The sequence below is a fragment of the Neopsephotus bourkii genome, unplaced genomic scaffold, assembly GCF_033783945.1.
Source record: "Neopsephotus bourkii isolate Nb327-2 ecotype Australia unplaced genomic scaffold, CSIRO-AGI_Nbou_v1 NB_1279, whole genome shotgun sequence".
NCBI classification, from domain to species: domain Eukaryota; kingdom Metazoa; phylum Chordata; class Aves; order Psittaciformes; family Psittacidae; genus Neopsephotus; species Neopsephotus bourkii.
In genome coordinates this window covers 4,826,511-4,842,994 of record NW_026901764.1, presented here as the reverse complement: position 1 = coordinate 4,842,994, position 16,484 = coordinate 4,826,511, and the positions used below count along the sequence as shown (strand labels likewise).

Sequence of the window (16,484 nt, the reverse complement as noted above, 5' to 3'; positions counted from 1 at the left end):
ATTTTAGATGTGGTAACAAAGAGGCTTTTACTGTCTGTCCAGTAAAGCAACCTGGAAAAGACATCCGCCCAGCAAGTAGGCAGATGCTCAACCATTTTTCTTCAGGATTCTGTTTTTTAAAAAGCTACAGCTAAATGTACATTTTCATATTCATTCCAGTGAATGCATTATCTTAAGTATAGGTTATTGTTACATATCTGGAACTTGAATTTCATTGTCTCATCAACCATGATCTTATGCTTTTCAATGTTTCAGGCTCCAGTTACGTATGCACAAAATAGAAGCCAGGCGTAGTTTTTTAAAATGTTGCTTCCTATAACATAACTGAAAAATAGAAAATAAAGCTGTATTTGCATGATGTGAAACCCTGAATTCATTTTCCTCTTTAAAGCTGTGTAAAGTGCGAACTCTTTTTTGTGTGTTCTTACATAATAAGATTACCAATACAAAAATGAGAAACCAGTACAAAAAACCTTGTTATAAAGAAACCATGTCTAAATTAGAATCTGTACTGTGTATTGGTTTTGAGAGTTACGTTTGTCCCAGCAAAGAAAGTCATCTACTGTGCTCTGAAGGAAACTTTAAGGAGGGGCTGGGGGTCCACAAAGCACCACTGTAAATAGCATAGGGGAGTTCAGTTTTGACAGGCTGCATCGTTCAGTGTGATTGCCCCAGGACACTATTTAAAGTGTCCTTAGTTGTCTCTGCAGCTCAGTAGTTATTGGTGCCATTGCTGTCCCAAACACTGCATATTTAGGTTGAATACAGCTTTGCCCCTCAAACTAGCATTGAAAGAACTGTTGCAAGAAATGAAATCTGTGCTCATGTAGATAATGTTACGTCCACCCCCTCTTGTTGCTGAAATCTTGTTAGCTTAAGGAAGTCTCAAATAAGTAGTCCAAACAAAAAGTGGAGTTCCCTGGAGAGATGCAGGTGATGATCCTGAGCACAGTCCCCACACATTTGTCTAGTAGCCTGCATCCGGAACAGCAGTGGAAGGGATGTGCACAATTCCAAAAGAGTGGGGAGCAGGATGGAAAAAAAACCAAACAACTAATCCCAAAGCACCCTTTCTTCAAGCGTTTAGTTTGGTACTAATTGGCATTCAGTGCACAATACAAAAGAGGAGGAATAGGAAGGAGACCAGTTTATCTATTGACCTGTTTCATGGAGAAGCTCCTGTGGCCGTGCAATTAGTCTGTTTTGAAAAGTAACACAATATACGGCAAATGGGTAGGCCTGAAAAGACTTCTGCAGTTTACTTCCTGTGCCCTGGAATCCACCACCATTTTTAAAGAAAGCGTGAATTTCTGTAAGATGCAGCTGTAAAACCTTTTCAGTTTGGCACACTGGAACAAACAAGGTAACCAAGTAAATATCTTGATGCATTTATATTTTAAGATAGAAAAACAGAAGCGGATTGAAAGGATAAAACAGAAGCGAGCCCAACTACAAGAACTGCTGCTGCAGGTATATACTTAATTATTTTTTCTGTAAATGAAATCACCAAGTTCCGATCTGACACATTAGAACTTCTGAAGTTCTTCCTAGGTTTCTTTAGCATCTATGATATACTACGGAGAAAAGCTTCATGCTGTGACCTTTCTGGCTTCTAGTAGGGGTACCTCTTACCTTCACTCTCTGGTCTATGTTTTAGTACAGTGAACAGGCATGCTGCTGCAGCTGTGTGCCACAAGTGTTTTCTTAGTGTTCTGAAGGTCTGTCACCATTAGTGGGAATGGGAACACCTTGCAACTGTTTCCACTGACTCAAAGTGTCCTGGCACACCCCACCCACCCACCCCCCCGAGAGTTTGCTTCTTGGAGTAGTTCTTACAGAAAATTTCTCTCTGATTCTAAGCAACAAAATTTACAACACAACAATGTGTGTAAATGAGTAGAGAGTTGGTTTGGAGGAGACAGACAGACACTTCCGGATCTTTAGAGCGGGAAATCCAACTCTTACCTTCTGACATGCACCTTTGAGATGACTTAGATTTGCAAAAATTTATTTCAAATGCATCTTTGCTTATAAAGTGGAATTTTCTAAATAGCTAGAAGCATTCTTAAGAGTTTTGGTCTGTGAAGACTTTCAGTAATTTAATGCATTTGGGCTTTTCAATGAGGTTATGGGCAATAAAGCTTTTTTTTTTTTTTCCTGGTACAACTATATGGATACAATTTTCATATAATTAGCTATATACTGAAACTTTTAAATATCTAATGTTTCATCACCAAAAACTGTTTCTCTACTTAGGCTACAATTCTGTCTGTTTGACCTAATAAATTAGCAGCTTCTATAACAGTAACATGAAATTATCCTGGTGACAGTAAGGCAACTCAGGCCCTCTTAACTATTAGTCTGAAGATGACAGAGTTAGATTCCTTTACTGTCTACAACTGTCATTTCCTTGATTATGTTCATTGTCAAATGGTTTACAAATGCTTTGGGATTCTGTCTGTCCATCTTCCTCTTAAGTGAACTCAGTAGCACCTCAAACTGGATAAGCACACTGACTTCCAATCCCTCAAATAACATCTCCCAAACCCACACATTTTCATACATATGCAGTCAGAGATAACAGCAAGGGAGCTGTGTCATGAACAGCACTTGTTTAAAAACTTTTAGAGGAGAATTTCAAAACTAACTTTTCTGAGCGAGAAAAGAGGGAGATGGATGAGAAGGCGAGGAGAGTACAGGTCCTGGGAAGTGGGAAATGTTGACATTTCTGATAATTATTTTTTCAGTGTAAGAAGCTCCCAATGTGAGGGAGTTGTGCATATAATGTAACAGTGCCTCCAGGGCCTTTTTGAAAGGAATGATGAGCTGTTCTTCACCAAGCTTTATTTTATTGCTCCTGTCTTCTTTCTCCTCCGGGGACTGTGAGGGGTGCATAGCCATTAGGAGCTGTGTGAGAAGCTAATGTTTAACTTCTGTTCCTGGTGAGCCACACTAGTGCAGAGAGGGAGTCAAGCTACAACTTGACTGTTGACAGAAAATTCCTGGAGCTGTTGGGAGTTGGTAAATAAGAACTTGTGAAGTTCCACACTGATGTTTTCTGGTTTTCTGTCAGTGATCATTTTCTCTTTCTTTTTACAGCAAATAGCATTCAAAAACTTGGTACAAAGAAATCAGCAAAATGAGCAACGAAATCAAGGCCCTCCAGCTTTGAACTCCACAATACAGCTGCCTTTCTTAATAGTCAACACTAGCAAAAGAACAGTTATAGACTGCAGCATATCAAGTGATAAGTGAGTGTTTATGGAATTAATTTTTAGAACTATATTTTCTTTGTGAATGAATTTTTATTAGAACAAATCAGAACTTCTGGTTTACCAGAAGTGAATTAAATATGCTATTGTCACTTCAGGGGGCTGTTTTAGCTTCTTTTTTTGTTTTAGTTTGTTTATATATGTGTGTGTATATATATTCTCATATATAATGTCATACTATGTTAGGTATATTGTAGTACATATATAAATGCAATATCTATAAATAAAATAAGTCAATATATTAATAATATATCAAATACTAATAGAATTAATATTACGTTAAAAGTTTAATAAAAATTAAAATAGTATTAAATTCTAACAATATTTAATATGGAATATATTATAGATTCTAGTATAATAGATATATCGTGCATTATAATATAGTTTTCATTGATATCGAATGAATATATAAGCAACAAATTACGTTTTATTATAATTATATTTTATTGTAGAATATTATAGCATAACATCATGTGTGATATGGTGTGATATTACAATATATATGATGAAATATAACATAGTATATAGTATGTATTTATGTATGTATTGATACGTAAATAACTATATAAATATATGATTGTATTAATAGATGTTAAAATATGACATATACTGTATAATATATAATTTATAGTATGTGTAGTTATAATTTTATTTTAACAGTTACATGTTAATATCTATAATATGAAAGATACTAATATAGGAATACATTCAGATATATTGATATATAATATTGTATATTATGTGTAATTATGTAAATTTACATCTATAATGAGATCTATTATAGTATATGTCTATATATAGCATGTTATGATACATATTTATATATATAAAACATATATATGCTTGTTATATATAAACATGTATAGCATTTTATAGATATAATAGATATTATAAATGCTGTAATACTATATATTAATGAATATATTATATAGTAATTTATAGTAATATAGTGAAATATGTATTATATATGATTATATATCATATATATTATATACCTTAGACACGTTAAAAAAAAACCCACCAAAACCAACAAAAAAAACTAAACAAAACACCTCCCTGAAGTGACAATAGCTAGTTTTAATTACTTCTAGTCAACTATATATATAAAAAAAATGCAATATGTTTATCAACATTGCCTTACAGCCACTAGTTAAAACAGGCTTTCACTGTTTCTAAAAGGCACTTCAGACTGACATTTCAAAGAGCATTCACTACACAGAAATAATGAACCAAAATCTATGCTAGGATAGCACCAGTATGTGTTAGTGCTTCTGAATTCATATTTCTAATGTGCCATAAATGTATTTAGTCAGAAACACAAGGTGGTCCATGTAACACAAAAGTAAAAGCCTAGAGGTGATAGTAATAACTTTGAAAGTATCTTTCAATAGCAGAAAGGTGTAGGTGACCCTTTGAAAGGGAAAAAAAGGATAGAATACAGAAATCTGAAATACTGCCTTTGTAAGCAAATTGATAAAGCTGCACTAATTAATCTGAAAATCTTCCACTTACATACTTCTGGCTGCTTATCCTCTTCATCCCATAAAAATATAGCTGGAAGTATGAGGTACTGTTATGCTAACTTTTAATCAGATCACAGTTTATCAGCTGAAAACAGCTGGCTCTGCTGTTTCAATACTGAAGATTACAGACTTCACTTGATGCTATTCAAATCCCTTACTGAACTTGAATTCCATTAACATGGCAAAATAGACCATCTCTAGTAACCTAACTACCAGTGTGCAAAAGCAATATTATTAAAAGTTGAGGTTTTGTAGAAAATTTGGCTAAAGTCCAGTATGTTCAGTGACAGAACTTTAGGAATACTCCCATTTATGCTGTATTTCAGCAAGTTGGGAATTGTAGATTCTATATTGATTTAGCTTGACTGTACCCTTATTTTATCAGCATACTATGCAGCTCTCATTGCACTTTAAACAGTGCTTTCCATTTAGGTTTGAGTTCATTTAAAAGTTCAGTAATTTCATACTGAAGCTTCAGAACTGCTGATTTAAAGTTGTCAGAGATTAACCTGGAATTTGGGATTTGGAGAAGGTTAACAATGTGCCTCCAGTTTCAAACTGTAAGAAAGTAAGAATGAACACACCAAAATGATTTAAGCTGTTGATACTTCATTTTATATAACCCAGCTTCAATATTGCTGTCATCCGGAGATCATTAAGTGTACAACCCAAATTAAACAAGCTTTCCACTGTGGTTGTTGTTTGTGCAACTGATTAGTGACAGCAGCAGTGTGTAGATAAACAGTGGCAGAAACCGCTTGCGTTTAAAGCACTATTACATTGATCTGCTAAATACGGCAGTTGGCAAAAGTGGTCACTTTCATTTGTCCAAACTCATTCTGTAATTTATTAGAGAGTGTTTGTGTTGCCTAACTGGTCAGCTTGAGTGACTGCCCTTTAAGGTCAGTTAATAATCCACTGCTTAAAGGGCTTCCATTCCTTCTCCCAAGTAACATTCGTATATGTTATCAACACTGCTTGTTTGACATTTATAATGACACAGCAGGTGATGTTAGAAAGTCCAATGAACAGATAATCTCATAGGACTTGCTGCTTAAAAAACTGTATTTACAGAGTATCTTCTAAAATATATGCTTGGGAAAATGGTACATATAAAGGGGACTTAGCATCATGAGGAACATAGGTTTGTGTATCCTAAGGTTTTTCCTATGCAAGAACAGGCTTGATCTAGTCAAAACAGGATGAAATTTCTCGCACACAAAACAAAGAGGTTGAGGTTACTGGGCAAGTTTTGTTTAGAGTTTGAGAAGGCAGGCAGCCGGGTGCCAAGCAGCATACTGAGAATGGCATTTCTGAAGCTTGTGTCAAGAAAAGCAGAGTCTGAAGATAAAATAGTTAAAAAATATATTGAAAAGATGAGGCATCTGAACAAGTAAGTCCCGTTTAAAGAGGAAAAAAAATGTATTTATTGTATATGGTGCCTCTATATAAATGCTGTAGGTCTTGGGGAAGGAGAAAATAAATAAAAGAACCAGAATACCTAGTTTTAAACAAGCATTCAAACACAACAGAGGTATCACAAATGTGGAAAATTAGAACATGTCGCTTTTAATGGGAAACGCAGAGGATTTTGCCATTGGACATATACAATACTATCCGTGAAAGTAAACCTGTAGAAAGTAGGCTCTTGTACCCTTAGAGAAAGAATTGCCTGCAAGAGCAGAAACTCCAGATTAAATTAGTTGATCAAATTTGCACTTACCTTGGGAAGAGACAGAACTGCACCCAAACTTCACATTCACAGCATTGGCCTCTGGAGTGATCTTTTAGCACTGAATTTTAAGATAGCAGCCCAGTAGATCATTCTATGAGAACAAAAAAGGATTTCTCAAGAGCAGCCAAAACAATGCTGGGAGTTATTAGCAAAACCAGTAAGGAATACAGTGTAAAACTAGATGTGTATAGTGCTTTCATATCTGGAATACTGTATCCTCTCTTGTTCTTGGAAAAAGTGTAGCATAACCAGGAGAGAGACACAGGAGGGCAGCAGGAATTAATAAGGCTACGGAAAAGTTTTCACAGAAGGAACAGATGGACTCCGTGGCCTAGAAAAAGAGAGCACAGTGGATTCCCAGGTTTCTGTAAAATCATGGATGACATGGAGTGTATGCACAGCGAATACATGGACACAGTTGCTTATTAAAGTTAAGAGACCAGAGCAGATACCAGGCACTAGGTTATAGACATAAGGAATGTAAGTGGTTTTGTACCAGTCAGTCTATGCAGATGATAATATTTGATGTTGCTCATGCCAAAAGTTTCTGTATGTTCTAAAAGGGGTCACGTCAAGCCCCTGACAAAAATCCTCAAACAGATCTGAACAGCAGAGGTGGAGGAAGTGCAGGAACTTCCTGCATCAGGGGCTGCGGGTTGCTGGAGACTATATCTGGGGAAATACTACTGTAAGTTTGTCTGGAAACTTGAAGGGGGATGGAAAGAAGTTCAGCTCCTTTCTAACATCTAGTATTTGACCGCAACACCTGGGAGGAGAAAGCCAGAGCTATCAGTAAATACAGTCTTTAATCGTGTACCATAAAAGCTGAATTCAGTTATAACTTAGTTACTACACAGGTTGCTGGCAGAAACTTGGTATGACACTTCTCCCATCCCCTGTTTGTGCAAATGTAATTACTTGACTTCAGGTGCACCAGTCCAGGTAGCAGGAACATCATTGTACCAATTAAAGGTACAGTGACATATCTTTCCCTTTTGACGAGGTTATGCTTAAATAAGTACAGTTGCATAAGCAATAGGTTTTACAGGTAATACTGTGTAAGTCACAAAAGAGATGATGCCTGTAACTGACAGTTACACCTAGTTCCAAGCATGTAGATTACTAGATGAAAATGTTGTGCCTAAGCACAAAAGATTAATTTTTTCCAAACTTACTGGATTCAATAAAATCAGTATTTAAATTAAAAAAAAAAAAATCCGCATGTGACATGAGCTTGGAGAGCTAATGGAAGACCTACCAGTGAGTTATCTTTACTGTCTCCCACAGATGGGTTGCTTTTCCAGGCATAAAGGATTTGTTAGCAGAAAATGAGGCACTGGGAGCCAGCCTATATTGTGACCCCTGGACCGGGGCTGTCCAGGCATTTAACAGCCTCTGATCAGAGCATAAGGCCAGTCACCACAGGTGCCCCTGCTTTTCTTAAAGCTGTCTTAAGTTTAAATCACTATTTCCACTTTTGTATGCAATGAAAAGCATTCTGAGAGACCTGCAGCAGAAATGGTAGGTTGTGAACATAAAGGACTTAGAACAGACTGCTTTGCTAGCTGCATCCAAAAATGCAAAACTAGACCAAGGTAAATAGGTCACTTCACAGGAGGAGTGTTGCACATTAGAACAGAAAATGAAATGTCCAAGAAGCAAAAACAAAGTAGTTATTTTGGTGACAGGGCTGCAGCTGACCTTTAAAAATACTGGATTTAGTACAAGTGAAGGTTCATGTTCACTAAGGCCTCCCTCTTCCCCTTTGAATCTGTTTAATGAGGTAGAAAACTTCAGACTTCCTGCAGTGGTAAAGTTACTTTGAGAAAGTGCCATTTTACATCCCATAGGCATGCCAGTAACAGAAGCAGAAGAGAAAAAGCATTTGCTGCACTTTTTTTTTCCCTTAAGGACCCTTTGCAGATAATGAAGGATTGGGATACTTACCTCAATGCAGGATGAACAGGCAAAACCCACATAGCTGTGCTCTTTTAAAGCCATCTCACTTTGACTTTTCACATGCAGATTTGAATACCTCTTTAATTTCGATAACACTTTTGAGATTCATGATGACAGTGAGGTGCTGAAGAGAATGGGAATGTCCTTTGGGCTCGAGTCAGGCAAATGCTCAGCTGAGGACCTAAGAACTGCAAAATCACTGGTGCCCAAAGCTTTAGAAGGCTACATCACAGGTAAGTTATAGATGAGACTTTTACATTCCTGATCAAATTCAAAGCATTAGTTAACCGAAGCAACTGTACGTGACAGTTGAAGTTTTGTGGGAGCTAGTAGGGTTGGTACAGAAACCAGTTCTTTTACAGGTCATTTTGGAAGGTTTATCATAGTTGTCCTGTAAATGTAACTCACATTGATCTGTAACAACAAACTTCAGAGTGAATTGTGTTACGAAGGTGTTATTTCTTAAATAGCTGAACTGACACCAAGGTCAGATTTTCATGGATTAATACTAGTTTTTCATAACACTGGATGAATGAAGGAGCAAACTGCAAGGCAGCTCCTCCAAAGCTGAGGAGGAAAAAGAAAGAAAAAGAGCATCTTAAAGTGAGTGAATGTAATGTAATCTACAAGTGATTCCCAAGCCAGCAGGTTCCACCTGAGAACAGAGCTGCTCTAAATAAAGCAAAAAGCTCCAGAGTTCCAGGACAAGTCTTGACACTGAGGCTTTTACCTCCCCTAGTCACACTGCTTGAACAGGTCACACTTAATAGGCTCAAATCCTCAATTGTTGGACTAGAGCTGCTAAAATGTGTAATCACTCCTTTAGCTACTGTCAGACTGTGTTCTTCCTGCTCTGCCCAAGCTTAAAAGTAGGCCAGTATTTTCTCAAGTTTCTGGAGGGACTTCATCTGTAAGGGAAGTGTTACCCAATGAATTAACTCTATGCACACCTTCATTTTTGAAGAAGGGGGGAGCAAAGCTATTGCCTTGACTTCTCTACTAACAAGGCTTTAATCTTGATGAAACTACAGTAGTATAAAAGTCTGTCTTTCACATAGCTAGGCTGGACACTTCAAACATTTGACTTTTTAACTTTACTAAAGGTGATTCCCTTCTGGTGCAACAATCTTTGTCAGGATAATTTAAAATGCAGGCTTTATATTAATGCTATTTTGTTTTGCTAAGGATAATACAGTTAAGTAGTCAGGAAGCTGAACGTGTGGGTTTGTGTGTCCTTATTTTTACTATGTGAGAGAATTAAGAATTAAACAGTTGCTTAAAATTTGTGATATGAAAACCCTGCTGGATATAAATTAGAACTCAGTTACATTCACTAAGATCAGTACATTCTAAATGGCTTAACATTCCAAACTATATCAGATGTGCTTATGTTTATCAAGGCTTGTTTGCGTTTTCCTGGTCCCCTTGTGCTGTGTGTTTCAAAACTAAGATTTCATTTTTTTAATTTCGGTCAGTTTTGAAGTTGCCCCCCCAAGTCTTTATAAGGCTGCACTGATGTCAAAAAGAGAGGTTGAAAGAAATCTTAACTTGTTCCTTGCTGGCTCATTCAACTGAAAATTACCTACCACATTTACCACCAGTGTGAAAAAAACGGGAAAGGATCAGAATCCACATCTTTTAACAGTGTTGCAGTGTTCAGGTTACTTAACTGCACCTGTCTATCAAGGAACAAATTAAAATTTCTGTTCCGTTTTAAACCTGCATTAATTTCTCTTCAAAGAACAGGGTTGCTTTACATTTGCGAAAAACCCTGTGTCATTACACTCTATACCAAATAAAACCAGCTTTAATGATTGAAGTGATAAATGTCTAAACTAGTGCTTAGTAGGTGATTTTTGTTTTGAAAAAAATTTAGTCACACTAAGTACTGCTGGTGGGGGTTTTACTGAAAGCACTAAAGGCAAAACAACCATTATGTTCCTGTGCAAGTGAGAAACAGATAGTCCTCTGTTTCAAAGAAACTAACCCAAAAAGAACAGATTTGAAGATAGCTTAAAGAACATGGTGATTATTTCTCTAGTAGCAGACTAGTAGCCAGAAACCCAGTCATTAGAAACGTGTTGATTTTTATATTTTACTTAAAATGAATTGAGGTGAGTAACATACTCTTCAGACAAGCTTCAGCTTGTGAAAAAAATTCTCCAGAAGTGTTACTAGAGTAGATACATTTATTTTCAAAGGTTTCTTCTATCTGATGCTTGCTACTTAATTGTGTGAATTGCATGAATTGCATAGTATGTGTTTCTAATGGCAGTAACTGAAGTAAGGGAAACTGATTTAAATGTTTTGCACAATACTTGAAACCCCAGCATTTACCCAATTGTGAATTTTTCACTTAAGTCTCGCTTCCCATTTTAACTTTGACAGTCTTCAGATGTTGTTTCTTACACTGCAAGGACAGTGAAAGAGAAGGCTCATCGCTGGTTTCTAGACTTTATGGTTACTTCTGTAGCTCTCATGATGGCACTGTTGAGTACCTTGGCTTCAATTACTACTATACAAGAAGAGCAAATCAAGATCTCTTATTTAGTCACTGGGTCAATTTATTACATTCAAGATCAAAGTTCTTCCAAACGAGCTGAATCTGTGGACTCAACTGCTGTAGAAACCAGTCCTGTTCTAGTACATGCAGGCAGGTCATTTCCCATGCAATGTTAGTTTGACCATAGCCTCATCATCTTTTTCTTTTTTTTTTTTTCGAGATAATTACTGACTTCCAAACACCTAACAATAGTTTGTCCTGTAGTTCTTGCTAACAGAGCTGGCGAAGCAGTTGGAAGAATCCAAATCTCAACTAGTTCAATGAAAGAAATTTAAAACTGACAAAACATGGACCATCTCAGCTTTAAAAGAAAAAAGTTACTTCTAGACACATTAAACATGCCAAATAATTTGCTTGGAACTGCTGAACTAATATATCAAAGCCTTTTAGTGTATTCTCTTTGCAGGAGGATCATGTGTTTTGGCCATTCTTCAAGTGCCCTAATTTAATATGCTTGATGAGCTAAGTAGATAATCCAGAGAAAGCGATGGACATAAAGCAAACTGCACTACAGCCTTCTTACTGTGGAAGGAGCAGTGTTGTTTCTGATATGATACTTGCACCACCTTAAGATGCACACCAGGGTCACATTTCTAATTGTGCATTCCTGCCCATTTCTTAGTTTTGACAGTTACCTCCTTCTATCCTCTTTATGAGCTGGTTCAGGGTACTAAACTGTAGGTTCTTTATCTGGCAGAGACCTTTCTGACAATACAGCATGTTGAAATAGCTAGCTAATGGCTCATACCAGAACAGTTCAAGTAAAAAGGGAGTGAGATTGCTGGATGAGCTGAAATACGTGACTGACTGAGACAAGCATAAACTCTTGTAGAACCATATCCAGAAAACTACCTTGTGCCTTTTAAGCCATGCATATACTAGAGGTATTTAACGTAAATTCAGGTCTGGTATTTGTCAGCTGAGTCCTGACTCCTAGATAAATATTTTGAGGTACTGATACTTGTACATATCCCACTAAGGCAGTGAGCAGATAAAGGGGTGCAGTTTAGGACCTCTAGAGTACAACACTTTTTTTTTTTTTTTTTCTTCTCCCCTGCACGGAGAAATGCTTTGCTATCATCTACCTGCATAACAAGCCTTGACTGGCAATGGGCTGGAGTTAGAACTGAAGAGATAAAAGTACTACTGAATGAACGAGCCTGTTTGGCCATCAGCAATAATCCTATGCGGCACTTTAGCATTAATTACTAAGGCTGTTGATGGTGTTTCTTTAGAGCCTTCTCATACAAAGAACAAATTTCTGCCAAGGATATCTGCTGCAAGATATGTCTGTCCATAATAAGGGTGCCACTCTTAGGCTGGTCTGTCCCACTTTGGGAAGGTTTTTCCAAGCTTCTTTCCCTGGTTCACAGGTGTAGCTATTAGTAACTTCTCTGTTCTAAGTAGTAAATCTTCATTGTAGGCAGCATTCTATTTTAACAGTTCTCTTCAGACAGGAAATGGCTTCTTAAACCTTAAAACTTTTCCCTGGCTCCTCAGAGCCCACTGGAAAATAGAATTAGAAGGCAATGCAAGTACAAGGCAGGGAGGGGCATTTATAAACCTCCTTTCTGCCTTATGTGTAAAATCCAAACTTTCCTTCACCTTGCTCTTCACAAAGCTAACTAGCTATTATCCCACGGTGTTAATAAAATGCAATATTACTAGCAGCAACTTGTTATTCTCCTGAAATATTAAACATGTACACACAGGTACATCCCTTCAAAAGACCAGGAAACAACCCTGTGATACATCTCTAATCCACTTTATTAATCTAAATACAATGCAGTCATTCTAAATGGTTCAGCCTCTTCCTGCAAAGACAAGAAGAGACTGCAGAATGTGTTCTTTGTAAAAACAAACCTGCATTTATGGCTTTCTTAATGAAAGCCATGCAGCTGTGTCTATGTTTTAACTCTTCTCATCTATCCCATCCTCAGAGATCACCCTAAAGCCGCCACTTAATATTTTCTGTCATGTTCTAAAGGCTGTTGTCAGGAACATTGACCTTGCTAGCCTTGCCTTGTACCAGGGCATTTAAATACCTCACTGCTAATGGGTCTCCACAGCACAAAACAGGGTAGCATATGGATCCCAGTGGATGGTGAGCCAATTTCTGTGGTTGTGACAATCTCCTTGGAACAGTCCTATGCTAGGTGAAACACTGGCAAATCTCAAGGAGCCAAAGCTTAATGAGAACACAGACAAACAAGAAAGCATATGTAACAAAGTTATTCCTCTTGTCTGCTGTTACAGAACAATTCTAGGTACAGTATGAATAGTGCAATCTGATTTTTACTGCCATTGTGCTGTACAGAACAGAGGTTTGGTTAGGCATAGCAAATAACTAAGGACAGTAACTCCTGGTTTAATGCATCCAGCTGGAACCACATGCAAGCACCATGGAGAAGAACTAGACAGTCCTGATAATTCATTTCAATTTGAACTTTGTGTTGAGATGGAATTTGGGTAGGTCTGTAGAAGCATCTAAGAAAAGTTAAAACCACATACACACACCCCCCACCCAAAAAAAAAAAAAATATCCCATGTGTACTTGGGTCAGTGGACTAGTTTTGCTGATTCTCGTAGCAGAAATGTGCATAACTGGAAACAAGTGACTGGCGTTACTTGCTACAGAATTTGAAAACAGGTTCTATGAGGGTTGTAGGTAACCCACTCATGCCTCAGAGGGCTTCCAACAAACTACCTCAAGGAATTCTGCAGTACTGCAAGGCCGTTTTAGTCCTAAAATTTCCTTTCCCTGGGGAGGAGACTTGCACCTCACACATGCAATATACAACAGGATCTCTCTTTCATACTCTTGGCACAAGACCTCTGACATGGTGTGTTCACATCCACAGCTAATCCATCAGGACAGATTAGCAGGCTGCATTACAGCCAGTTGTGAGACCACCAAATTGAAACTGCCTTTGGCCATCAGAACACACACAACTGAAAAACACATACTGCCTTGATGATGGCTTCTCTGCAGTATCTCCACTCCTGACAAGTACAGTTCCATTTACACCTGCACCAAACACAACAACAGCAAAGGCACTTAGAGCTCTTGGGGCATAGGATCAAGCTGTACAACCTCAAGAACTGTTTCAGGTACCTGTGATTGCATATGGCTACCGGCCAGGGTCATCTGCAGCATCAACCCTCTTCAAGCAGAGGGGAGATAACCACAACTGTGAGCGTGAGGGAGTGCAAGGCTTGAGTGCATCCACAAACACTGGGGGGATGTATGTACAGATTTATAATTTCATCTTGATTAAACAGGCCACATCTACAGTTTAGGGAATCTTAACTGCAAAGAGAATGTGAAGTTTAAGATAGTAAAAGGAAGAAAATAATCAAGTAGCTGTCATAAATACAATGATACTTTTCTTCTAGATATGTCATCAGGATTTTCGTGGATAAACCAAGGGTTACTTTCAAGTTCAGCACAAGCAGGTTCACATTTAGAGGTAGCAGGAGGCACTTCTGATGCTAAATCAAGGTAAATAATTTTAAGTCAAAGACAGTGGTATATGCTAGTGATACTTCAATAACCTCACTTTCATATCATTTATATGCAGGTAATGAAATGTTTTCTGTATGGTTGACTTTTAATTTTAAATGAGCCTTATTCTGTCTTCTTTTATAATTACATTTGAAAGGTCAAATCAACATGTTTTGAATTTTGAATGTATTGCCTATTTTGTATCTATGTTTCAAAAGAATTTAATCACTTTCAAGCCCTTATTATAATGACAAAGATCTCCTGATTAACCTTAAATACCTGCCTGGGCATGGACTACAAATAGTTTATTACGCATAGAACAAAGCCTGATAATACTTCTGAAGAATGCAGGAGGATATTTGGTGTCTAAATGCGCTACTGCTTAAGCTATCATGAAAGAAGTTTAATCTACACAGTCATAATTTTAAATTAAAAACCAAGCACAAAACACCACCAACAGTCCAATGCAAAAACACTGTAACAACTGTGCTTTGCTTGGAGGTTACGTGTACCTTAAAAAACAAAAGGAGAGATCATTCTGAAATAGGTTCTTCCTCATGGCATTTAACAGTTTAATTTCATATTCCAAACATTTCTGTGTATTGAAAAAACTGTGAGAGATTTATTTTTTTTACTTTGTTCAGCTTGAGCAACTCTACTAGTTGGTTATGAAAAAAATAAAAACAACAAGCCACCCAACAATCTTTTATGTTACTTCGATACTTCAGCTGTTTCCATAACTATTAGCTGTGTTTAATGTTGGTAGCATCTCTTTAACTAAAGGAAAAGCTGAGGTCGAAAAGCTTTAAACTTCATCTGAAATCCTCTAAACTTCACCATTTCTGTTGTTTTAATAGTGAGAATCCAGGGTTATGTTTGGATGCTGAAGTGGCCTTAGCAACTGGGCAGCTTCTTGCTCCGAGCAGCCAACAGTCCAGCAGCGCAACATCACGCTACTCAGAATCACGGGGAGAAACTCCATGCTCATTCAATGATGAGGATGAAGAGGATGAAGATGATGATTCTTCCTCCCCAGAATAAGGACAGTAGAAAATGGAATATACAAAATGCTGCTCAAATATTTCTAATGGGAGCTCCTGTTTGGATTTCACTGATATTTCAGCCACAGCTGAAATTGAAAACTTTTTGTACCTGAACACAGAGTGACATGCAGACACAGAGTGATGTGGGGTTTATCAACTATAACCAAGGAAAAGAACAAAGTCCCCTGGAGATATGGCAAAGTAGACATCAAATTCACATTTTCCATTTTGGGACATATTCAAATCTCTGTCTTTCTCTTATCAGATGGAAAGGAAAACAGTGTCAGTCAACAAATGTTGGTTCTCACATTGTCTTTTGGCTGTGCTACCTTCAGGAAAAGGGGGAGCGAGAGCACACACAGGTGCTGAAATAGCTATTTAAAACTATCCTATATGAAAATTGTTCTAGGGAAAGGGGGCTGTTAGAATGTTTGCTTTTTTCTGTTCAACTTGCTGTATAGAAGATTCCTAAAGTAATATAAACTGCGATAAAATGAATCTTGAAATAGTTTAAATCCATTTTAGATACTCTAAAGTTAACATCAGTATGTCTCTTTTGAAAGGTTCATATGTTCATTTATACTGCAGACCTAATTTATTATAAGTGATTATTCTTAGCCATTATTTAACAGTCAGGATAAAAACAGCAGTATTCTCTGCACCAGCTTTTTTCAAGGAAAAGAATTGTATTTCTAGATTATAGTGTATCCTGTAGAGCTTCTCCTTTACTGTTCTAACTTTATAATCCCTTTGATTTTATAGGACGTTGGTTTTTTTAAAAGAGGATCTCAGGCAGCATGTTTTCAAGGCAGTGTTTTCAAATTCAGGATGGGCATGTCACATAGCTGTTAAAGCTGTATGTTGAGGTTCTTAGGAAAAAAATT

The 16,484-nt window shown here is 37.2% G+C and overlaps 1 protein-coding gene across 6 annotated transcripts in view; it reads left to right on the top strand.

Annotated features, from left to right (window-relative positions):
- Nucleotides 1–16,246, top strand: part of TFDP2 (transcription factor Dp-2) — a 48,367-nt gene extending 32,121 nt beyond the window's left edge. For 5 of the 6 annotated variants that reach the window (XM_061365254.1, XM_061365253.1, XM_061365255.1 and 2 more), the window contains 5 exons: nucleotides 1,402–1,470; nucleotides 3,100–3,251; nucleotides 8,556–8,722; nucleotides 14,449–14,554; nucleotides 15,415–16,246. In XM_061365254.1, coding sequence (XP_061221238.1) covers nucleotides 1,402–1,470; nucleotides 3,100–3,251; nucleotides 8,556–8,722; nucleotides 14,449–14,554; nucleotides 15,415–15,598 — 678 coding nt within the window. In that variant the 3' untranslated portion in view covers nucleotides 15,599–16,246. The remainder of the gene's footprint in view (nucleotides 1–1,401; nucleotides 1,471–3,099; nucleotides 3,252–8,555; nucleotides 8,723–14,448; nucleotides 14,555–15,414) is intronic. The other variant, XM_061365258.1, reaches the window with a different exon arrangement.
- The last annotated feature ends 238 nt before the right edge of the window (nucleotides 16,247–16,484 follow it).